The sequence below is a fragment of the Calliopsis andreniformis genome, chromosome 1 (genome assembly GCF_051401765.1).
Source record: "Calliopsis andreniformis isolate RMS-2024a chromosome 1, iyCalAndr_principal, whole genome shotgun sequence".
NCBI lineage: Eukaryota > Metazoa > Arthropoda > Insecta > Hymenoptera > Andrenidae > Calliopsis > Calliopsis andreniformis.
Window position 1 is genome coordinate 14,176,678 of NC_135062.1, and position 24,844 is coordinate 14,201,521.

Consider the following 24,844-nt stretch of genomic DNA (forward strand, 5'->3'; position numbering starts at 1 on the left):
AATTCTAACATTCAGACTGCTAAATTTTCAAACCCTGAAACTCTCAAACTTTCAAACCTTCAAGCTTCAAACTTACAAATTTCTAAATTCTCAAGTCCCAAAATTTCCATTACCATTAACTTCACCTACAGAACCATACCCACAATCCAACACCATCGTACTCCCTTCAACCTTTATCCTCCATCGACGCTTCACCGCCCAAGAAATTCAAATTTGGCGCGCCAGCCGCGCGACGCTCGGGCAGCCAACTAATCGCGCATGTGCCGCCATCTGCGGTCGCCTGGTCGTACCAGTCGAGGAGAAACCTTGGCGAAAAGTATTGAATCGGTGACGTCACAAAAGACGTGTCAGTGGGGAAGGAGTAGACGGGATTGTGGAGAAGCGTGTTGAAAAATGTCCGATTACTTTAATTTATCGTGCGACGTGAGGAGTGGTAAACAGACGCGCTCGTGTTGACCGTCGCGGTGCTCGTTCGACCGGTGTCGATACATGATTATCGTCGGGTCTCGGGCTATCACGTGGACGAAAACGACGTCAGTTTCCCGTGCGAGACGGACACGCCGACCGAAATAATCTGACCGAAAAAACAAAACCAGTGAGCGGTGTTGTTTTGTTCCCGCGGGATTTCCCCTTTTTTTTTTTTTTGGATCGGCCCTCCTAGCAGCTCGCGGTAAGTCGATCAGAAATGAAGCATTCGATCTGTACGACGGTGCACGGGGGACAGCTGTTTCGGCGCATCGCATTCGATCGGGTTATAACCCCCGCTGGGCCATGCACCTGCGAATTTGTGAGGTTAGGTTCGCTCGGTCTTCGTTCCTGGTGCGCCGATACACGCGAAAAACTTGTTTCGTGCGCAATGCCCCCCGTGCACGCCCATTTCTCGCGGTCTGCCTTGACAGAATTGCGGATTGATACGATCGATATTGTCAAGGGGCTGCCAGAGAGCGACTTTTTTCAATGACATCATGCCTACTACGCGATCGCCACAGTGGGAATATATGCTGGTTTTTTTCTTCTGATGTTTCACTTTCTATCGTCCGTTACGATTGCCTTAAGTTCAGTCTCGATAGAGTGGTAGGATTCGTTTGGGAGAATGTTGTCATTGCGTGTGTGCACGCTCGTTTACTGTCGAGAGAGGAGATTAACTGGGAATTGTATCCCAATTAAGAAAATTGAATTTTGCCAAGCTTATCTGATTGGATAATACTTAACGAGGATAAGAGATTCTTAATCAGTGCATGCAATAGGTTACATTTTGTCGATTTGAAACATTTCGATTTGATTTTCTTCCTTTTTTTGAAATTGAGAGCACTGCTTGCATTTCGCTAACTTTCATTGCTTTTTTTGTGCCACTAATTGCGTTTCGTAATACGTAGTCACGTTTTAGTGAGAGAAATTATTGAGTTGATGCGAGCATGTATTAAGTTACGATAAATATAAAGGTAATTGTGATTTGGATTTGAGACTGAATGAATGTGCATTATGAATGAGAATAGCTTAGTATGGTGTTTATTTCCATTGTGTTCTGTACGTAATTGCTCTTATTTGGAACAAAAGCTTGCAATTGAATGTATGTTCACAATGCTTGCTTACTCCGTAACTGAGCTCCGCATTTCTACACTCCTAATTTATTATTTTTTCCTTTACTCTCTCCTATTATGTATTATAGCAATACTCTGCAACATATTTTAATTGCTATTAAGCTTCACTTAATTTTATTTTGAGTTACTACTTCCCCTGTGTCCAGAATGGCGGGAATTATGAACAGAAAATATTTCATTCTGTTTCACTTAAAATAATTTGAAATAATTGGCGTCTGTTGCGTGCTGAAAACACTTGGTAATCAATTTTCTGACAACTTTTTGCAACGAAAGTTCGGATCCCTTTGAATTGCGTAAACAAACGTGCATAATGGTAGCAATTCATTAGCGACCCTAATAGTCGCCTATTTAACCTCCTACCAGTAATTACGTTCTACTATTTAGGCCTGTGTATTAAGGCCTGTTTGTATTTCCATTAAGAACAGAATATTTCGCGTTAAGTGAATTATGTCAAATAGTAAACGGGCGAGTTCGCAACGCGAGTGTATCCCTCGTGCAACGAGCAAAGCACTGTTTACATCGTATCAGGAGAACCGGTTGAAATCGTTCAGAGAATTTGTTGTGGGAAAAGAACGACAGAGACAGCACACCAAAGTATCGCCATTACATTACAACCCGCGTTACACATAAACTCGAAAAGAGAAGCACGTACAAGCAGACCTTCGAAAATCAAATGAAACATAACCAAATTCTTTTCCCTCAAACACTAAGGCAACAGAAAACGATCAAACAAGCTCATAAAACAACTATGCAGATGACTGACGCAAACCGAAATTTACATTAACTCGAATCAGCATTTTAAGCAAATGAATCACTCTTAATCGACCCGTATAATTCACCAAACAAAAAGGAGCTAGAACTACAAAAACGAAAATAATAATCAATTCGTAGGAATTCCCGATACAGTCCACAGAAAAAGCACAAAATTCAACCTTCATAAGTCCCTCTGTATCACTCTTATTCCATGGCGCGCATGCGCAGACCACCCACCCAAGATTTCCCTATTTTACAAATTTCTTTCCAGTACTCCTCTTAGCTTCCAAAAACCCTCCTTTTCCTCGTTCAACCCCTCACAGAATCTCAACCTCGTCCTTCACATCCCTCGATCCATCAAGAGGTACCAATGCAACAGCACGAGGGGAGTCCCCTTGTCGCGCACGGGACCGGAAAGAAGGCGGCGAAAACGAAGTCGAATTTCCCGCAGAAATTTTATCGAGCACCCTATAGGTAGAAGCGTTGCGCAGCAGTCGGGCATCGGCGCCGTCGGCAGCGGTGGCCTCTTGTAGTTTTTGCTACGCCCTCTTCGCATGAAAATGATTCTTCCCCCGGCGTACCGTAGCAGTAGGGACCGTCGACCATTGGTTATCGAACGTTTGACTGACAGCTCGGCTATCTCGCGGTGCGTCAGGTCGCCGATGATAGAGGGGCAGGAGGAGGGAGGGAAGAAGCAGCCTCTGGTTACCGTATTAACGCCTACCGATTCGTCCTTAACGCCTGCACTTGCCTAACTCGCGTCCACTTTCTTCTGCGCGGCCCGACACGACGCCGGTTTGATACGCCGATGACTGACAGGTAGTAAACAAGTCCGCTCGCCCACCAGGGATACCATCTTTGTCGTAATTAACTCTTTCGGTGCCAGGCTGGTATGCGGCCGACTCGATTCGCGTTTCTTGCCTAAGAGACATTCCCTCGAACTGTCTGACGTCTACATATCGCCGGTTTGCTTGGAAGAGTGACACTGCCGAGGCACGTCGATTTTTCGGACGATCGATTTGAAATTATCGGTGGCTGGGAATTGGTCAGCCTTCGACTGGTCAGCGACGGGTTGATGGCTTTTATTTTCGAATACGGAGGGTGTTCGGCGTTTGTGGGGCGTTTGAATTTGTGGGAGACGTGGAATGCGCGTTATGGGGGAAGGGAAATGAAATTTTTTTTAGAGAAGGTTAGGTTGTATGGGGGGAGTGAGGGGAAATTGTTGGGGTTCATTTGTGTTTGTGAAGATATGAAGTTGTATCAGACGTTTTTGGGGGCTGGTTATTATGTTAGTCTCTGGAGCCTGAGGGTCTCTGATGAAGTATTGTTTATGTGTAGTGCTTATTCATTGTTTAGGTAATGGTAAAATTAAATTGAAATATTGAAGTAATAGTTTTTAGACGTGGCTTTCTTGTATGGTTGGTGTTTGCAGATCTCAGTGTCAGTCTTCTAGCATACCGTTTATGTAAAAATATGTGTAATGTACAAGATTTTTTAGTTATGCTTGCATAATATTTTTAACGAAACGTTTTTAGTTTAATGTTTATTGAAAGATACTTTAGATTACTTAACGTTTACGATGAAGTCCATCTTTCACCACAGTTATTTCAAATTTCCGAAAAGTGAACCCATTTTAAATCATTTCTTCCTCTATAATTAAAGTGTGTTTTTGATCGTAGAATGAGTGAAGTCGTTAGTAAATAATGGGTAGTTGAAAAATATAAGAGGGAACAAATGTTTGCCTACTGATGTGTATTTATCCCGATTTAAGCGCTTTCGTGTGTACAAAAACGATCTCAGAGCTGTAACTGTCTGCTACCGCTTTGGCACTTAAAGGGTTAAAGATTTGTTTCTTCTCTTATTTACGCTCGTAAAAGCATGCTTCATCGCTTCGCAGCCCATACTATGTTTTATAGGAATGAGAGTGTATTAAAGTACTTTCATTTATTCTTGATATGTATTTTTCTTTAGCTCCAAATGTCGTTAACACATTAACTACCTGTGCGTAATTATTAGTGATAGTGGTCAAGGATAAAGTTACTGCAGGGTATTAAACTTTATTATAGAACATTTTCGAAGTAGAAAAAAAGGTTGTTGATATTTAATTAGCGTTACAGAAATTTTTATACAGAAGAGATTTTAATTTTAAATTCAAATGAAAATTCTGCATGTCTAGAGTAATTTCATTTTTGTAAATTGATAATCACGTGTACAAAAAGGGGTCAGCTCTAGAAATTTATGAGTAAACTATCCCCGCGATAGTATAGAAATTTTATTCGGTCAGTAATTTTCAGCTTTTAAATTCTCTCATAAATTTATATTGAGAGAACACGATGGAAGTGTGTATACGTACACGTATCTATATTTCCGTTATATGACATCCGGGTTCTAAAACGAAATGCATTGGTAAAAACTGCAATAAACTTTGAACAAAAAATTGGCGCGATAGCTTTCCATTAGCCAGGGTTGTTAGATTTTTAATGTTTCATTGCTTCTAATTGCACAGTGGATATAGTTTCATGGTGATTATTCGCTCGTTACAAGAAATCGACACGTTAAATACGTAATGCAGTAAATCGCGCGACTAAAGTGCGCGTCTACGTCATCGCACGGTTTCCGCCAATCCGTTCCGTTCGAATTAATAACTACCTCGTTTTCGGTCCACGCGACACGTGGCTGCACGCTATAAATCCGCCGTTGCTTAGTTTTCAGTGGACCCTTCGATGCTAGCTCTTTTTTTTTCAATTGCTCGATTTCATGCATTCACTCCATTGTAAGTATTTATAAGTGTGTGTTTTTCTCTATATTTTTTATCCGATAATACTTATATTTTTCTTCAGTGAAACGTTATTTTATGTCACATGGATGAACTACGAATTCATTAATTTTTTAGTAGAACTTTTTAGCATCACTGCATTATGGATCAGAAGTAAAGTCAATAATTTAAGAATTGAAATGCTGGTTGATTTAAAATTTTGAAAATTGAATAATTTTAAATTCGATTATTTGAATATTTGAAAATTTGAAAATTTGGAAACTTGAAAATTTGAAAATTTGAAAATTCGAAAGTTTGAATATTTGAAAATGTGTAATTCTCTAAATTCGTATACCTTTGGGGAAGATAAGACACACGGAGCCACTTTCATTTCCATTTCCTTATCCTAATTTGCAGTGCACCAGCGGATTTACATATTCCATTTTCTACCATACCTTACAATTAGTCCAAGCAATGAATCACACTACAATTTAATGAATATTACAATTATTCACTATGCTTGCCTGAAAGTGTCCCAAGAACACTAAAATAATACTATCAAACGAACTCCAAAAGCTTCCTTTTGGAGCCCTGCAAAACCCTGCAAAAGTAATTTCTCGTAGAACCGTTAAATTACACATCATCACAGAACATAAATTATATTCATTAGTAAGAAATCAACAGTTCAGGCAATAAAGCAGGAAAAGAAACTATTGCACATATTTATCGATAGTGGAAGTGGCTCCAGTTTCGATGAATAAACAAGATAAACGTTCGATCGCCTTAATTGGCGCGGGTAGGGGTAAAGATAAAAGGCTCTTCCGTGGCGTGTGACATCATAAAACAGAAATTCACCTCGTAAACTGTGCGGGGCGTGACGCCGTGAAAGGCGGCCCAACGTTGAGAACATTCCATCGATTACGATATTTCGATGGACATTACGGGATCGCGGGCGGAGTATTTTTCTTACGTCCCCGTCTCTCATCGGCTCGTTAGAGCGTACAGGACGCTTTCCTGTCTGGTAACAGCTGCGTCCAAATACCATCGAGCACCCGAAGAATTCGAAAGCGATATAATGCCTCGTTTGTGCCGGCAGAGCGGAGAGGAGCCATCCTCTCGCGTTCGAAATCACGCGGAAGATGGGAAACGAGAACCCTACGCGACGTCGAAAAATCTCGTTTCATCTGAATAATGTTGGACCCTTATATCAGTGTTTCAAATTTCAAATAACGATCATTTAAATAGATAGTTATCGGGATTGTTCATTGTGTCGATTTTGATCACTTTTTGGCAGCGATATTTTGAGGTTAACCTTTTTGTAACTGAGTTATTTTTTTAACACCCTTTTTTAGCATTTTCTCTCTGTCTCTTTTTCTATTTCTCTGTATATCTCTCTCTTTTCTATATTTTATTAGCTAGGCTGTCTTATTGACTCTCTTTCTCTTACTGAATAGTAGTATCTTCATTTTTGCTTGCTTTTAAACATTCTTTCATCCGCCACTGTAGATAAGGAATTTAAAAAATAAGAATAACAATTGAAAGGATTGATTTTATAGAGTGTTTAAGGGTAGGTGTTCACCTAAGACGTTTTTACGATAATTTCTCTCGACTGTATGTAATTTTACTACTGTATGCTACCGGTTAAGATGCACCTTGCGCTCTAGACAAGTGCTCCGCTGATCCAACTAATCATACACTTGGAAGAGGCACGTAGAAGCAACGATATGTTTTTAAGTTGAATTTTAAAAGTTGGGTTTGCGTGCATATTGTGGTCTACAACACGTTAGAGTAGGATCAGAGGTATTCGATAGGAAGCTCAATCTGTCAGCGGGCTAAGAAATCTGCTCCACCGATCGGTGAGCAATCATTTGAATAGTCAAGATGATCGAAGTTCCATAAAAAGCTGCAGTTCACGCGGGGGAAATGAAGCGTGCGGTAAAAAGGAAGCGGCGAAGGCCCATCTTCCAGGCGATGTGAGAATAAACAAGAAAAAACAGCGGCCACGTCTCTCGCTGCTTAAGACTCTTGATGAGCGATAATATTCACGGCTGGACGCACGCAAGGTTGTTAATGCAGAAAATATGAGAAACCTGCAGTATAGTATAACGTTTCCTGATTTTCAATAAATATAGTTGAGGTACACAGTAGTTTCCAGAAGCCTAAACTGCATAGATCAAACTTAACGCTTTACATGCAAATATGTATAATATCGCTCACTTGCTGCAATAATGACATCCCTCAGAAACAGTTACCATTTTATTAAAATATTTTTTACTTAAAAAGTAACTGTTCCTGAATTGAAAGAAAATGGTTTGAATAAAAAATAATTGTTTTTGAGTTACTGGTATAAAGGCAACCAGTTCCTGCGTGAAATAAAGTTACTGCCTCGTTTCTCGAGAAACGTTAACAACAAATGAGTGTGCGTCACCAAAATATTAATTATGTAAACTTCTTTCACAGGAACTCCTACAGGTTACATAAAAGTGAAAACATTTCACTGCACAATGAGGAGCGAATAGAATCCGCTCACGCATTAGCTATCGTATTTAAAGCAGTCTTTGGGAACACCGAAAAATTCCACTCGAAATATAAACGGTGTCTCAAAATCGTTGATACAAATTGAATCCAAGAATACTACCAAAAAAATAATTCAAAATTATTTTACACTGAACTTTAATCCCCAGAAAATTGAGTTTGTATTTTGGCCCAGTAATTGAGCCTGAGAAAATTCAAAGTTTGAAATTTTAGTTGTATCCATCCTCGAAGGGTTAACAGGTCAGAGGTCGTTTCTGTGTTCTCATTCCTGCTATATGGGTTTCGGCGGAAAAATAATTCCAGCAGAAAGTTGAAGTTCGACGCGTGGACGCAGCTGCGGAAACGAGCACCGCTGACTGTTCACCGTCAGCGATAATATTTTTAAATGAAAGCGGCGGGGGACGAGCAGGCACAATAAATATCGGGTTTAACGGAAAAACGCGAGCACAGTTGAAGCGCGCCACTTGCAAGTAATGGGTACCCTCTGTCCACCTTTTCCCACCGACACTCCCCTTTCGCCACCTTCTCTCTTCGACACCTCGCGGCACTCTGATCTTCCTTTGCATCGCAGTGTTTCGACACGGTCGTCGAACAAACGAACCAAGCTAAATTTTAAATTTCTTCTGGTTACCTATTTCATCTTTGGTGCCATTACGTTTCGAAATTCTTGAGGATGATCCTTATTTCTAACACTATTTGTCTATGAAACTTAGAATTATTCAGATGGAGTAATTTTTATGCAGAAGCCTGCAATCTACACTGTCTTTAAAAATGCCATTTACCGTAGGGAGGTATACATATTTATTTTTGCAGTAAAAAAAATGATATGATAGTTCTGAGTACATATACTCAAAAGTAGGTAATTTTTTAGTGCACTTATCTTGCTCTTTACTTTTTAAATATTTAGAATTCGTGGAAAAAAGATATTTAATAGAAGTTTTAATCCTGTTCGCAACATTTGACACACTTTTAAAGTAAAATATCGTGTCTCATAGTTAGGCAGCTGTTTCAGATCGCTGCCTTATTTTTCTTCTTCACTCTTCTACCCATTGATCTATTCAGCCTACAAAAGAAAAGCTTCTGTAAAGCATCCAATGTATAATTGCGGCGTTTAACATTTTGCGAGGAAGCCGTCTTCCTTGTTGCGAACGATACACTCCTGTTCTCCCTGTTATTAAATTAATTACCAGACGCGAACCGCGTCGGTTCTGGAAAATGATCAGAAGTTATTGTCGAGGCTGATTTCGAGAGCGATCGATGCAATTATCTTCGGAGTTTAAGGTCGTGCAAAGAAACTGTTCGCTGAAAATGTTAGCGTTGGTAGGTGGGAAGGTATGAGGTGATGAAAACGAGGTCTGAGGTTTTTATGTGGGGATGTTGAGATCTTAAGGTCAGCGTCGTATTCTTCTTTGATGGAAGGCTCAGGCTGTTAATGCGATAGGTCTCCGTGGTATTGTTATTCGAGAATGTATTCTCTACTTTGAATTAGAGTTTCGAGTGTGGCAGTAGTATAGAGTTGACAAATATGTGTAGAAGATTTTATTAACAATTTTTTATAGAATCGTTTAAAAAATTGCATATAATTGTTTCTAAGTGATTCCTTCAAAACTACGATTGATCTAATTGATAAGGCACTTATGCAGAGTGTAAGACATTCTTTAAGCGATTGCACAGTGTGAGGATAACAAAAGTAATGAAACTTAAGAAGAGATAACTACACTATTTCCTTTCCATAAATTTGTTGTTAGATCTATCAACTTCTTTTTGGAATTAATCTCCTTTTTTTCTAGGCTTATCTCTGATAAGTCATTGACGTATAAGTTACTTTATAAGATCATTGCTGATTGACTCATGAGAGTAGCTCGTGAGGATAGAATATATCTAAAAAGGCTATGCATAGTATTATTTGCAAAAACGTTAATTTCAAACTTTGCATCAGAGTTCAATAATATAGTCTAATGGTATCTACTACTACTCCTACCTGCAGTAGTCCATAGGTCAACAAATGCATTAAAATGCATTGCAAATCTCGACTTCCTCTATAAACTACTCCCCTCTCCCATTTCCCTCAGTATCTTTCTAAAAATAATTTCCGAAGTTTCTCTCCAAGAAAAGCCGCCAGAATCACTCGTGATTATACTTCTTGACTCTCTTTAATAATTCTTAATGACTTCTGAGCCGATGAAACTTTCGCGAAAAGTGAAAAAATCGAGAACCGACAGCTCGGCGATACCGTTCCACGCGAATCACTTTCACGTGAGAGTGGCTTTTATGGCAAATTGCGTTTGTTTTAATCGTGTCCATTAGATAGCTGAAAATTGGTTTTCTCGGTTTCCGATAACTATGCTCCTATCGTGTATAACTAATGTAGTTTTCGTGGCGAGGGGGCGGTCGAAGGGAGGTCGGTCGAAGTCTTGTCGTCACCGAGAGTGTCGCAGTACTTTATTTATTCATACCGAGGGGACGTGTATGGGGATTAGGGAAAATTCAAAAGGAACGTTCGGAATGGGAAACAGAACTGGTGCCAGCAACACGGTGCTGATGGTGTTGAGACTGTCTAACGATGACATTTAAATGCAGTGCCGCGCATCGTTTGGTTCCCCGTGCCACGACGATCCTCCTTCTCTTATCCTCCCCCCCCTTTTCTTTTTGTCTCGTTTCATTTCCTCGGCTCTGCTCGAAATACGTGAGAATGTATCAAAGAATACCTAGCCTTTTATTCCGCTGCTTTTCATCTTTAGGATGATCCTCAAATTGTTTACGTTTGTAATTATTGGAGGTGTAATTAAGCGTACCGACGTTGTATTCTGCATTACGATATTAAGTCTTCGCTATTTGTTTGGTGTAGTGTCTTTCAGTTATAAGCTCGTTGAGTGGCTTAGTTTTTTTAAATTATTCTGTTCTCTTTTGTTAGTTTATTATTGAATATTATGGAAAATTGACAGTGAAATAATTTTTTATGTTCTATAAGTTTCTTAACGAGTCGCCAACTTACATATAGCAAATAGCAAAAATAATTTTGCAATATTTCAGTGTTCCTCAATGTGTGTTTTCTATTTTCAGGAACACGCTGTGAATAACGTTGGAAGTGTAGATTAAAGGTCATTGCATCCGAGGCCCTGGAGGACCTGGGCAACGATGGAAGCTGCTAGACAGGAATGATAGGTGAATATTGCAGTTAATTATTCAGTAGACACAAATCTAGTAGAACTAGTTTTATCAACCATGAGAAACAGGAACTTTAGATTTGCAATCTTTCCTCGAAACATTCGTAATAGATAACATTAGCCATTTAACGTTTATTAATTTCTAGACAACACTAGTGTAACTAAAAGATAATGTAAAATAGTGAGTGCATTACTTACTGCGTTATAAAGGACTCGTATTAAAGAATCTTATGACTGGAAAATGAATTTAATATCAAAGTACACAGAATGAATAGAACATAAAAAGAAAAGGAAAGAAATAGCTTTTGGAAAAAATTCGACCCTGAGGAGATTATCATGTTAAATTAATATCCAATTTCTGTTGATGCAGAATGCAAGAGGGTAGCACCGCCGTGGCGCTAGCGATGGTGACTCCTGGCTACGATCAGGACCCTGCAAGCGGGGTAGCCGATTACACGACCCATCAGGATCAGGCTCAGTTTGAGGCAGACAAGAGGGCAGTTTACAAGCATCCCCTCTTCCCGCTACTCGCGTTACTGTTTGAAAGATGCGAACAAGCCACACAGAGCTCGGACAACTCGACGTCCGAAAGCTTCAACATGGACATACAGGCCTTCGTCCAACACCAAGAAAGAGACCGAAAGCCATTCTTGATCAATGACCCCGAAATTGACGGTTTGGTGAGTACAATTATATTGGAATGGGAATTGAACGTACTTCTATCTATTCTGTTCAATGAATTATCTTATAATAAAAAAACACCTTCAGTATATTCATTTTCAACGATGTTTAAAAACCGAGTTAACAAGTTTCAGTAATCGATTCATATTTTAACAACGTTCTCAAATTTGATTTCTATGAAAAGTATTTCATGGACCACACCTACAGAAATAAAAAACTTTTGCCTCACCATCCATTCATATTTAAAAGCAACATGGCGAGTCCTATTCATGGACGAGTGCCAAGTTCGTTAGATATAAAACAAAACAAAAAAAAATAATAAACGACGTAACGTAGCGCGACATGAAAAGAAAATCGATGATTTGTCGATGTTGTTTTGCGCCTTGCCAACCGTAGATGATCAAGGCGATACAGGTGCTGCGGATTCACCTGCTCGAGCTGGAGAAGGTACAGGAGCTGTGCAAGGACTTCTGCAACAGGTACATCACGTGCCTGAAGGGCAAGATGCAGAGCGAGAATCTGCTACGCAGCGACTACAGTCACCATGGACACGACATGGGTCCATCGAGTGGCAGCAACGGCAGCAGCCCCTTGCAGGTTAGATATATTCTCCTTATCGGTTAAGGCACTCCCTGGCCTGCTCCCCCTTTACCTACGTAGATATCCTCATGTTAGCGATGCGCAAGGATCGCGAGTAAGACTCTCGTGTATCTTCTCTTAACCGTCCTCTGACTCTTCTAACATTGCTTATAAAAAAAGAACTAAATCGCGCTAAATATGGTAATCAGTAGCTGATGGTACTTGTAAGGGGTAGATTTCTTTCTATGACAAGACCTAACTCTTTCCAACTCGCTAAATGACTAACATTCTTGGAGTATTCTAAACTAGACTGGAGTAGCAGTCTTTAATTTATTATCCTGTACATGGTAGAGCCAATTCAGGGCTCGCAACTTCTCTGAACTAACTGTGTGGTCTGTGGGGATCTCAGCTAACAGCCTCAGATGAAAAGTACTGAGTATATTACTAACAGCTTGTGTAAGGATTGAGTATTAAAGGATTTAGCAAAGGTGTCATTGATGAATATGTACAGGGAGTCTCTAGACTACAGCTATAGGAAATAGTCTGTGAATGGTGAAAGCTAGAGGAAATACAAAGCCTCCTGTTAATCATATTCATTTAATTTAAACGATTGAAGAAAGCTACAGAAGTTTCACAGAATTGATAAAAATGTCAAATGAAGAAGACTAAAATAATTCAAGTTTAAGAATCAAATGAAGGTGTTATTAAAAATCGCCTTCAAAATGAGATGATTATTACCCTGACCTTATGGGTCATAAGACAGTGAAGATCTTAATCTACCATCTTCAATACTAAAATCTATACAAGAAAAGGAAGCTGTATTTTCTCGCATCTCCCATCATTCAGGAATTATTTAAAGCAGCCATATAGTCTAGAAGACGTCCTGTACCACACAAGAAATGTATTTATGCAGTTACAATATATTATTAAAACGACGAGCGATACTTGCGCGTCGCTCGAAATATTATAGAATCCCACCCCTGCTCTCTGACGGCTAGTTGCGACATATATTTCCCAGGTGCTGTCTTCTACAGGCAATGATGTTGAGTCGGGAGCTAACGGATTCAGAGTGAGCAGAGGCGACACCCTGTCGGAGAACGGTGGCGCGAGTCAGACGATCGCGCAAGAGGAAACCGGTAACGACAGGCCGCCCTCGGTGCGATCATCTTCCACCGCTCAGCGATCTAACAGATCCTCTAGCCAGGACCATGACGATCCTCTGTCGCCTTCCACGGTGCATGGGAGCACGCCCCTCTCTCAAATCGGGGCTCACCCCTGTGCACCAGTCAACGACATGTATCTTGGTCAAGGTAAGCCACTTTTCCATCCTTCGTTTCGATGCTCACCGTCTACCAATTGTCTATTTCAGCTCCTTAGCCAGTAAGTAGAAAGAATTACATTCTGGGAAATTTTTTCTTGCTGCTTCGCGTGAGATTCATGTGGAGGGGTTCGCGTAATCTTCAGTTGACAAGGTGATAGGGAACTGAATGGGTTCATATTGAGTCTTGAGTATGGATATTCTTATTATTGTCTGCATTTAAGTGTGAACGATTTTGCAGGGAAAGTTTGAAATATATGTGAACGTTAACATATTAATTTTAGTGAATTAAGAGTTTATTTAAGGGATGATGTGTCAGTTATTTTGAGTAGCTGATTTAGTGTAATATTGACTGCTATTCAGTACTTCTTGTCAATTGAGGATTAAGCATAAGAATTTGAGACAAGTTTAGCAGAATTTATGTCTCACAGTAGCACAGTACTCAAACTGTTTCGGTAATAATTAATAAAGCAGGGACTCGACTATGAGAGGAATCAGATATTAATCTAAACGTAGGCGTTGTGAACTTCCGTTTGTAGATGATATGGACTATGTGAATATTGGCGACAGAATATATTTAGAAGAGGCTGGCTATTGGGGCCTTCTACCATTACAAGAACGCGAGAACGAATACGTCGATGTCGGAGACGCTAGTGACGAAAAGTATTTCGGTTAGACGAAGTTGCAAATATTAAAGAAACAAAAATAAAAAGATTAAAACTATCGAAAATGGAGTTTGTATATGAATGATCTCGTGATTGGCGCAGGAAATATATTTTCTTCGTTGTGGGTTCAGATATCACTGTGGCGGGCTCTCCTTCCCCTGCACCTAGCGAAGATGAAGACGAGGGATGTGGCACTGGCACTGCTACTTCAAATCACAGTAGTAGTCACGGAGGTAGTCATAGTAGCATTAAGAAGGGAGGACGGCAGAAACGAGGCGTCTTACCTAAACAAGCCACGAGCATTATGCGTACCTGGCTCTTTGAACACCTAGTTGTAAGTATAACTCATTAATGAAGAATGATGGTATCAGGACACGTTTAAGTGTATCACACTTAAACACTTTGAACAGGATTCTTGAAACACCTCACGAAGCAGAGGAAAAAAGGAGATCATTTTTCTCTGAAAAATTATAAAAATTCAAACAGCTCCAATTTTCTAAAAAAATTTTGTTCATCATTAAAATCACCACGTACTTAAAAATTGAAGTCTAACATTTATAGAAACCAACATAAAAGTTGACGTGTAATTTTTTATTACCTAATTATTCCACTCTAACTAACTATAATTGTGTATAACTATATTTGGTCTCAGTTACTGTTCTAATATCCCTTCTTTGTGTCTGTATATTTGATAGCATCCTTATCCTACGGAGGACGAGAAGCGCCAGATCGCGAGCCAAACGAACTTAACGTTGCTGCAAGTCAACAACTGGTTTATCAATGCTCGTCGACGAATCCTGCAGCCGATGCTCGACGGTGCTGGGGCAGATCCAGTGCAGCGAGCAGGGAAACGTCACAAAGTGTCGAAACACGTTGTCCAACAGCAGCACGTGCAACAGCAGCAAGCTGGTGGCTGGCAGTCCGAAGACTCTGGGAGCGACTCAGGCTCCAGCGACGGTGAGGGAGGTGCCGATAGATCGAAAGACGGTAACGATAGCGACGAAGATGATCTTCACTGACCTCTGTCGATCACCGAAACGTCAACCTCTTCACGGTACCTTCAAATCCAGTTGCTCATTACAGTATTAAGGTATTCGAGAATAGATTTCGCTTTAACTGTCAAATACGTAATTATTCTCGCGAAAATCAAGGGTATATCGGTCGAGGTTATCACGCTCTCTTATCGGATCCGACATTTTTGATCTCTTTTAGCGTCTACGGGGGAGCAGCTTCGCAGATTTTTAAACGGCATCAATTGTTATTCTCTTATTGTCGCCTGAGAAAGTTGAACTCGAGCATGCGTTTGGAAAAAGGGGATAATTCGGGTCGTACATGTTCGTATGTGATAAAGATTTTAAGTTGTTATTGTGCATGCAATTTCTGTGGGCGAGATAGAGGTTTTTCTTTCAAAATTGTTATCTCTTCAGCGTTGTTAATTTTTTGCTGGATAAGCTACGTTAAAATAGTTGAATCGTGATAGTGTTTCTTGAGATTGTTTTCTTTTTCCATCTTCTTGGTACTGAACAGTAAAGGGTGCTCTAAATCTAGCACGCGTAATTTCGGGATATCTGACTTTGTTGTAATAGAGCAGTGCAGTATAGATTCAATATGGATATATTTTTTAACAGCAGATTTCCATGTGATGTGTACATTCTTTCTGTGGTACAATATAATTATGATAAAACATTCTACTGATTTCAGGGTGCAAATAACAAGTTAAAGCTGAGAGACTGAAACAAATCAGAGTAAAAGAAAAATTACCACACAATGATCCTTACTTCCTTTGAATTACTGTTAATTTATATAGTTATGTACGAAACGTAAGAGGAATTTTGAGCAAAGAACGTCAGAATATTTAAACTGTAAAGGGAGATCAGTTCGTAAATAATTTTAACAGAAATGGTAGACAGTTCTGTAAGAAGGATTCTTAGTAATTCTATAGAACTATTTGAAATCGTCCAAATGAGACTATGTGTATAGTATAGTAATCATATAACGACAGAGTCAAAAGGTCGTACTCTCAACCCTTCCTAATTAAAATAAGCTACAATAGATACTGTTACTACACTTCACGTCAGACGAGATATGCTTTAGAATCGGTCAACAGAATGCAGGTCAAAGTCTTTACAAAAATTGTTGATGGAAAGAAGCGGGATGAATTTTGGACTTAAGAATCATCATCTGATCGATGGATAAATTAGAAATGTCGATCTTGTATTCTTCGTGCCATTAAAGAGCGTGGTAACTTCCGCGTTTAGTCTTTGTTCAGCTCTGCAGTGTCGTGACATAGCAAAGTGCTATCCCTCCAAGATAATAATAATAACAATAATAATAATATTAATAATAATAATAATACTATTACGATTAATAATAATAGTAACAACACAACAACAATTGATAATATAATACTACTTTAAATATATGATGATTATATTTTTAAACTCTAAGTGTCGTCTTTAAACGCGTGTACCGCAGTTTAACGAGGTTGTGGTACTGCTGTACATACAATACACTGAACTGTAGAAATAAAGGGAGAAATATTAGTGATTATCAGAAGATGGAGATTAACGATATACCTATCTTGTAATTGAAAGACAGAAACATAATGAAACGAAAGAAGGAAAGAGAGAAAGGGACGTCTAAGGTTCGACAACAAGCACATGCCATCTTAGGATTAAGTGTTCGTACATGCGCTGTCTGCATATGATTATTGCGTTTTACTGAAAGTATCCTCTAAATCGCGAATGCCGAATACTTAATGATCAATCTACTTTTTAATGGATGCGGAATATATTATAGCAGTCGATATCGACATCGTTTCATGTACCGCTCATTATTTGCGTAGAAATAGGGTGGAATGCAATTGTTAAGGTACGATGAAAGAAAATCAACTGTTCCTCATAAAAAGTTAAGGTTTTTATTAAGCCTCATTTCCTTTTTTAAACAAGGAATATATCTTGTTTCATATTGCACCATGAATCACAATTCTACCACCCTATATTGTCATATTCTTCCTGAGTACTTGTCTTCAATTGTCCTTCGATTATTTCCAAGTGTTCCGTCCATGACATTTTGAACTATTGAAACTAATCTCACATCTTAGACTGCCTTGGAAATGCAATTCTAGAAGGACAAGTTCCATTGAATGAGTATTTAAAACTTACAAATATAGCAGCTTGTAAACGTCGATTTATCTTCAAATCCTTAAAACTTTGTTTCCCTTTATATTTCTTAAAATGCTGATAGTTCGTAAAATGTTTTATCATTGAAAGACTATTTTTCTATGCTTAGTAATCCTTCAATTATTGCATAAATGCCTTTCACTAATTTTATGATAGTATCAGTATTTCATAGCGTATATCACTCATTGAATTTTCCTGTATGCTTTTCACAGAACTACAAAAAGTACACGATTTACAACTATTGCTAAGTAGAACAAGACTAGCTCATTAATTTCAATGCATTGAAAGCTATCAACGACACAGTAAAGATATAAATGTTATTGAATGTAAACGTACAACAGTGGAAGAAATAGAGACACGTATCTTTTGCAACAAGGAAGACTAAAGCCGTCGATCAGATCAGTCACTTCACACTGATGCCCTTCTACAATATATTCTTCCGGTATCGATGTACATAGCCGACTAACAGAGTGCTTCCATTAGTGGCTCACGAGCTTTTTTCTCCGAGCATTCAAGGCGAACCGATTTTAATCAGTTGCTGGTCGATCTTATCGCGGCTGCTCGAAACTATAAGAAAAGGAGGCTTTAGACGAAAGGAAACGAGTCGATCGAGGCTTGGTAAAACGGATATCATCAGTTGAAGACAGCTCTTATACAGTATAGCTCCATATACGGTGTAGTATCGTAAGTGAGATTAAGTCGAACGATCGTGGACAAATTGGAGAATACATAAATGAGAAATGAGGGACTGGCTTTAATCAAATGTTAAGAATTTATACAGAGTATTCTACAGTTTCTTTGTTCGCCCCTAGCAAGTGTGTTCTATAGGTAGAAATAAAATTAAAATGTCATGTAACAAAAAGATTAAGAAGATATAATAAAAATGTAGAACATGATCGTTGAGAATCCTTGGGAATAGTGTTCGTGGAGCTAATTTTTTTACTAACACACACAGTATGCTGACCACCCATCTAGTTGCATGACCAATCAAAGAACAATATCAAACAGATAACAAAAATATCCCATTCTGCTCGTTATTGATCTAGGAGAAATGATGTTATCTTAGTTCTCACAGTTCATATTTTTCTTATAACTTCTTAACGAGGCATTCATGGACTTTATGGACTCTTTAGATGATATTTTAGTGTTCTTATTATCTGTAGAACTCACTGGAAAACTGTAGGACACTGTGTAGTGCTGTTTCTTAAGTTATTTTTGTTCATTAGACTGTACCATCAAAGATGGGTCCCCGATCGCTCGTACTGATGATTAGGTGACTTTTTACAATAGCAGCAATAATACGCACTATCCATAAAAACAGAAATGATAGGAGTAAAAGTCGTCGGCTCGTATCGCGAATCACCTGGTACGGGACTATACTGTACTCTCGATTAAGTATAATGATAAAGTAACGATAGGATTAAGAGGTAGGTGATAAGGCTGAACCACGTATACGTATGTGCTGCGGCACCAAACGACTGTGATAACTCGGTGGGCGGTGCCCAGCCTCCTACTTCATACTTGTATACTAAACAAAACTATGAAATACTTAAATAAAATACACACACATGAACACAGAAGTAGAACACTTACCGAAGAGGTTGAACGTGTACGTTTGCATTGAAAGAAATCGCTACTGACTCCGTGAACTTTTCAAGCGGACACCTTCGGTTGTATCGTGGAATATTTTAATCAGTCAGTGAATCTTGACTCATATATTAAACTAAAATTGAATGCATACTTTTCTTTGTTCGTTTAACTATCATAATTTTCTTGCGTCGTTTAGTTAACGATGGTATATGTAATTATGTAATCTTGAGAAATTGTTCTTGTTAAGTTTCATGAATTCTGTCACGATTATTTGTTTTAAGAAATGGAGTCTGGACTCACTGAAACATAAACATTTCCATCGTTCCAGGTGCGTTCGAGTATTTGAATGAGGACTGATCCATAGATAAGCGTCTAATGTTACTACACAGTAGCGATTCAGGTGCAAGCTCTGTCTAAAATATTTAAGAAGATAGGAATGGACCAAAAACATAAGGCAGTAATAAGGTTTACTTTTTTTGTAACACTTTGAATGATTTCGTTTCTTGAACTGTTCTTTTTAATCTTCCATTTTATGAATAATGATATGATAATATTATTATAGTTGGTTTCATGTCATTGTATCGTCAATTTCTTTATGAAGACATTGTAAGAGAATATTTTGTGACAAACTTTTGTAACAGTTCACTTTGTGCTTGGACTTTCCCTATACACTGTTGCCTACATTTGAAATAATTTAATTTCTAAGTTCCCACTCCATTAACATTGTGTTCTCGTGAACTTTTACTATTCTTCGATTATATATAACTTAATTTTTTGATATTTCGTTAAGACTTAATGTTCCATTAACATTGTTTTGATGTTAGTGAACTATACAGAAGTTTCCAACAAGTATATTTCGTTTTCATACACTGTAACATGTTTCATATTGCCAAGAAATCAATTCGTTTTATAATCTTTCATAAATGTTTACATATATATAAATATATATATAAATATTGACAGATGTTTGTACAATTTGATATTACAAAACACACACATACACGTGTACATGCATAATACGCTAAGGTAGAACTAAAGAGGACTTTCAAAGGTCCATTCCTAACTTAACTGAAATTTTAAGTCGTAAACTAAACGTATTACATAATTACGTACATACTAAGAAGAAAGCATAAGTAAACAACTTGAATACTTCTCTCTCGTGTACATCAAAGTCCTGTTAAATAAGTTGTTTATTGATAATAAACGCCATCACGCTTGCAAGTTGTGTTTCTACTTTTTATATCATAATTATAAAACAGAAGAATGTTTATCGTATCACGCGTAAATTTTAAAGCTTTTGGGATGCAAGTGTAGGAAAATCATTATTATAATGTTATCAATAAATTGATAACTAACGGATATTTTAATTAATTTTATATGTTCGTTACTTTTAGATCCTGCATGCATTTATGTGGTAAGTGAAGATATTTTTACTAGCATAAGATGTATTGCAAATTCATATCGTTAACTTATCATTAAAAATTTTTCTTCAATTTTTAGCTTAGAAAATGTGATGTAAGCAACGATATAGTCATCAATTAAACTGGTATATTTTAAATACGTAAGGAAATAAAGATTTAATAATTCATTAATTTATTTGCAGTTTAAGTGGCAGCAGTTCTAGTAAAATTCTGCAATTCGTTGTGCAAAACAGTAAGTAAAAATTTTGTTTCGTTATGGGTACAAAGGGAAGGGAAACCAGGTGTGGTGGAATCTTAAATGTGATCAATTAGTGATTTAGTGTAAAAAATTAGATTTGTATGATTATCTATTTTAAAAAAGGGAAAAGCTGGGAAAGCTTTAGTAAATTCTGTTCAAATTTACAGTACAAAATACTTTATTAATATTTTTCCATGTAACTTGTATATTTAAGAATACACCAGTCAATTGCATAATTCATCGCAGACTTATATGTTTTAAAAAGGTATGAAATTGCAAGTAATCACAGATAATTATTTACAAAAAATGTTTAATTATAATGGAGAATAATTAAAGAATTTAGGAATAGTATCTTTCTTATGATATATTTTTTACATTATTTATATAAAACACGTTCGAATTGTTGCAAATATAAATGTTTCCCTAGTTGTTTCTTATGAATAATTCTATCAGTCCTTCGTAGAAGAACAGTTTAACTTTTCTTTACAATCATTTTCTTTCTTTTAACACCTTTTACGTCAAACGATCTATATAAATGCTTTTACGAAACGAATCATTAAATCGGTTATCATAACTAGCGACGAAAATCTCTTTTTATGTCATAATTTATATTACATTATCATTGCCTCTGATTAACTATTTCGTAGTAACTAGTTGCCTAGTTTTGGATATAGTGAGCAAGGATTCCCTAAGCGAATTAAATATCCTGCGCTTAGATCGCTTAATTTACGATACTAAAATATATTGAAATAAATAGAGAAATACAAAATTGATTGCTAAAATTATTACCTAGGTACTTGATGTGAACAGATGCATTGCAAATATTTCACGATTCGCTTAAATATTGAATTAAACAGATGCATAACGTTTACATATAATACTAATGCTCATGAAATAATGAAAATTAAATAGCCATTCGAAATGCTCCATCAGTTAATCCATACTACTGAAAACGTTCCGTGTTCAATTTTACATCACGTATATAGGTAAAATACGTATATTTATCGTCACGTAGAAAATTTGATTCTGACAAAACCGTGAATTCTGTGGACATTTTTTTTAGCGCTAATATACCCTGCTTATCGTTGCGACACAGGCGTAATACTCTTTAATTATCTGTGGAATTAAAAAAGAAATTCCACCTACGATTATTCATTGAATACGTATAACGAACATTTATAAAAATGTTTGTTTTTCAATATACATGTATGTATATATAATTAACAATGAAATTAGAGAAAGGAACGTATGAGCGAATTAAGCAAACGCGCAAATCGTTTTCCAATATACAGTAACAGCAAGTGCAAAAATTTGATTAAATAGTTACCGTGGCATTACGGTAACGTTGGAATAAAACAACGGTGGTATCAGAATATGTACTTTAGTATTGAGGTATAAAAATTGTCCGAGGGCGTACCACACATAACATTCAGAGGCTAGTTATTGGAACATTTTTATCCTTTCGGTTATCTAACCTGGTCATTAATATGTGGTCCGCAGCGTGTCCCTAGCAATTTGTAGCTCTTCTGAAACAATCACTTCAATATATAAACGAACGAACTACATCGATACGTAATTACTCGTTTCGTAATTGTATATATACCTTGAATTGAACAGTATATCGGCTCGAGAATTAATGAACCATACAAGAATGAACGAAACCCCAGCCACTACGCTACCTACAATCATACTAAACCGCTCTGTGTTCGCTGATGGTTTCAAGAACATTCTTACACTCAATGTTTGCCATATTGATTCTGTCCACGTAGAGTAAACTCCCGATTTCATGTCATATCCTGTTCGAAATAATGAAGAAATAGCAACTTTATTTTCTGTTTTAATGATTGCTTGTTATGACTAGAATATATGCAGAGAACGTACCGTCGATGACAAACGCTGGACTCATAGCTGTGCTATAACTTACAGAAGAATTAATACACAAGCCTGTAGAATTGTAATCGTCCACCCAGATAAGATGGTTTTCATAACATGTTGCTTCGTTCATGTCTGGAAATTCTTCACCAGTCAGAAAGGAAAGAAGTTGACTAGTCATCGTTGTGGCAGTATTAGGTACCCTGTATACACCAACGTATAATGGCAGAACTTGATTGATCAACTTCGTGCCTGGAGGTGAAGCAGCACGGAAGAGCTTGCACTTGGCACTTTCCAAATAGCAAATTAGCATTTCAGACACATGATATTCGATGTCAGATCGTATGGATTCGTTCGCGGGCGGAGGCGCTTTACCAGTCACGTTTTCGTAGAGAACTTCTGCAACGTGAATGGCTACTTTTGCTAAAGCAGCTGTTAGCTCAGCACTTGTATCGTTTCTGAAAAGTACATATTCTATTAAGTATTGGAAGCTATCAGTGAATTAGTTAATGTAAGGTTGTGCATATAGTACCTGTTTAAACCAAGGCTCTCTGCATCGTCTAAAATTCCATTGTAGTACTTATTTTCAAACTTTTCCCCATGATTACTAATAACGACAGCTGTCAAATTTGGTCTTTCTTCTAAGAAACTTTGTATTGATACAGGTGGCACACTATCCTCCAAACGTTTTGCTGGTAATACCTTCTCCAGTTTATTTATCATTTGATTGTTTTTTCCATTATTAGAATGAAGATACAGATTTCCTTTATTCAGCTGACCAAATTCGATTATACACTTAATGTCATCGAGCTTTAAGTTTACACCACCTAATGCATTGAAATTACCTTCTTTCAAGTCATAAACTAATCTACTAGATCCTATGTAGTCAAACGCTTCGCCGTTTAATAGAGAAAAGACGACATTTGTCTCTGAGAAAAAGAAAACAGTATACAGTAGTTAAATGATCATAAAAAATACATATTTTACATTGCGTTAAGTATGTTATACTCACCATCCACGGTAACATTTTTTGATAAAGTTCTCAAGTAATAGACAGTGGCAAGAAATGTTACTAGTCCTGTGACTACGTTACCCGCTCCTGGCGACAGTCCATCAAATAGAGAAGTGGCATCTAATCTAGCTGTTACTAATATAATCGAATTTTTATCACTGTTTATAGGAGCCAAAGGCCAATGTATGTTTCTATCTCCTAAAGGATCGCAAAATGGTGTTGGACGAAAGTTCAATGTAAATTCACTGCGTTTCATGCAAGATTCAGAATTGATTGCAGCAAACATAAATGATCTCATTTCTAGTGCACACAATGATCTGAACTGCTGATTTTCTGGATTGTGTGCATTATGCTTCCAGTAGCAAGATTTTACAGCTTCCAATAATGTTTGATTCTGCAATTAAAGACAATGAATTTAAAATTTTTATAACATCTAAAAGGCGGTAAAAAGAATCCGAATATGAGAACTTAATCCTGACCTCTGTATAGAACATTGGAAAAGGCCAATCCTCCATAAGTAAAGAAGATCCAAAAGGATTCCAAGGAGATTTGTTATTACATCTTTTGTATCCTGAATATCTGTTTGGACAAGTATCTTCAGGAGAATAAATATCAGGCCGCTCATCACTAATATTCTTTGCTAATAAAATTCCATTAATATTGTTTGTATCCCGCAATCGAAGTAATGTTTCTCTGGTAAACATGGAAAATGGAAGAACTGCTGTATAAGGTCCAGCAGTAGCATTATGTTCTATCCATTTGATGTCATTATCATCTTCTATCAAATGAATGACACCAACACTTCCTGATCTGCTGGCTATAATGAAAACACAAGTTTATATAAGACTTCCATGGAAATACATCATAGAAGTCTATTTTAAAGAGCATTGTCTTGATGTTTACAACTACTATAAATCTTACAAGAACATCCAAACTGATGTGTTCCATTATGTCTACGGAAACAAGCAGCAACTCCTTCGAAAGACATATAAATCATATCTTTTACTCGTACCGCAACCACTAGAAATACAATTCCATTATTTTTATGTATCTCAGATTTTATTATTTTCATTCAGGGAGAGTAAACTGATAAAATGAAAAGAGAGTTTTTTAAAATTTAACAATTCTTAAAGAGGAAATCAAAATACTTGGCCTTGATTAAAGAGAAACATTTAGTTATATTTTTAAAGAGGACATAATGAGAATTTGGCACAAAGAAAACTCGACGTTTAAATTTATTGGCTTCACTTTCTAGGACGATTTTTTTATAGTTTCATAGAATTCTATCTCGCATTTAGACCTCTTACCTAGATTTGTGACAACGAATATTAAAAGGTATCCAATAAACAAACATCTTGTCATTTTCCCTTTGTTGTAGCACCTGTCAGAAGTTAAGTTTATTTTCTACAACCAACGCTACGGATAGGCTTCACGAAGGTTAGACAGAATGACACAAGTGCATCGCGTAAATCGGA

The 24,844-nt window shown here is 37.4% G+C and overlaps 2 protein-coding genes across 6 annotated transcripts; one reads left to right on the forward strand and one right to left on the reverse strand.

The window, feature by feature from the left end:
* The first annotated feature begins 372 nt into the window (after positions 1-372).
* Positions 373-15,212, forward strand: LOC143189085 (homeobox protein PKNOX2). 3 transcript variants are annotated; one of them, XM_076393752.1, is made up of 8 exons: positions 373-670; positions 10,708-10,809; positions 11,182-11,491; positions 11,889-12,089; positions 13,090-13,381; positions 13,929-14,060; positions 14,186-14,388; positions 14,750-15,212. In XM_076393752.1, the coding sequence occupies exons 3-8, from the start codon at positions 11,183-11,185 to the stop codon at positions 15,071-15,073; spliced, it is 1,461 nt and encodes a 486-aa protein (XP_076249867.1). In that variant the 5' UTR covers positions 373-670; positions 10,708-10,809; position 11,182; the 3' UTR covers positions 15,074-15,212. The 3 variants fall into 3 exon arrangements, with proteins under 3 accessions (XP_076249867.1, XP_076249852.1, XP_076249857.1); XM_076393737.1 differs by lacking the exon at positions 13,929-14,060; XM_076393742.1 differs by lacking the exons at positions 373-670; positions 13,929-14,060 and adding an exon at positions 2,905-3,173.
* A 6,254-nt stretch (positions 15,213-21,466) lies between these two features.
* On the reverse strand, positions 21,467-24,811 carry Nct (Nicastrin). Of its 3 annotated transcripts, none has more exons than XM_076380317.1 (8): positions 24,677-24,811; positions 24,291-24,389; positions 23,849-24,186; positions 23,370-23,763; positions 22,890-23,286; positions 22,367-22,815; positions 22,089-22,281; positions 21,467-22,008 (listed from the first exon to the last, which is right to left on the reverse strand). In XM_076380317.1, exons 1-8 carry the CDS (start codon positions 24,729-24,731, stop codon positions 21,993-21,995), a joined length of 1,941 nt encoding a protein of 646 aa, XP_076236432.1. In that variant the 5' UTR covers positions 24,732-24,811; the 3' UTR covers positions 21,467-21,992. The 3 variants fall into 3 exon arrangements, with proteins under 3 accessions (XP_076236432.1, XP_076236424.1, XP_076236416.1); XM_076380309.1 differs by having other exon boundaries at positions 21,467-22,011; XM_076380301.1 differs by having other exon boundaries at positions 21,467-22,281.
* Positions 24,812-24,844: the final 33 nt, after the last annotated feature.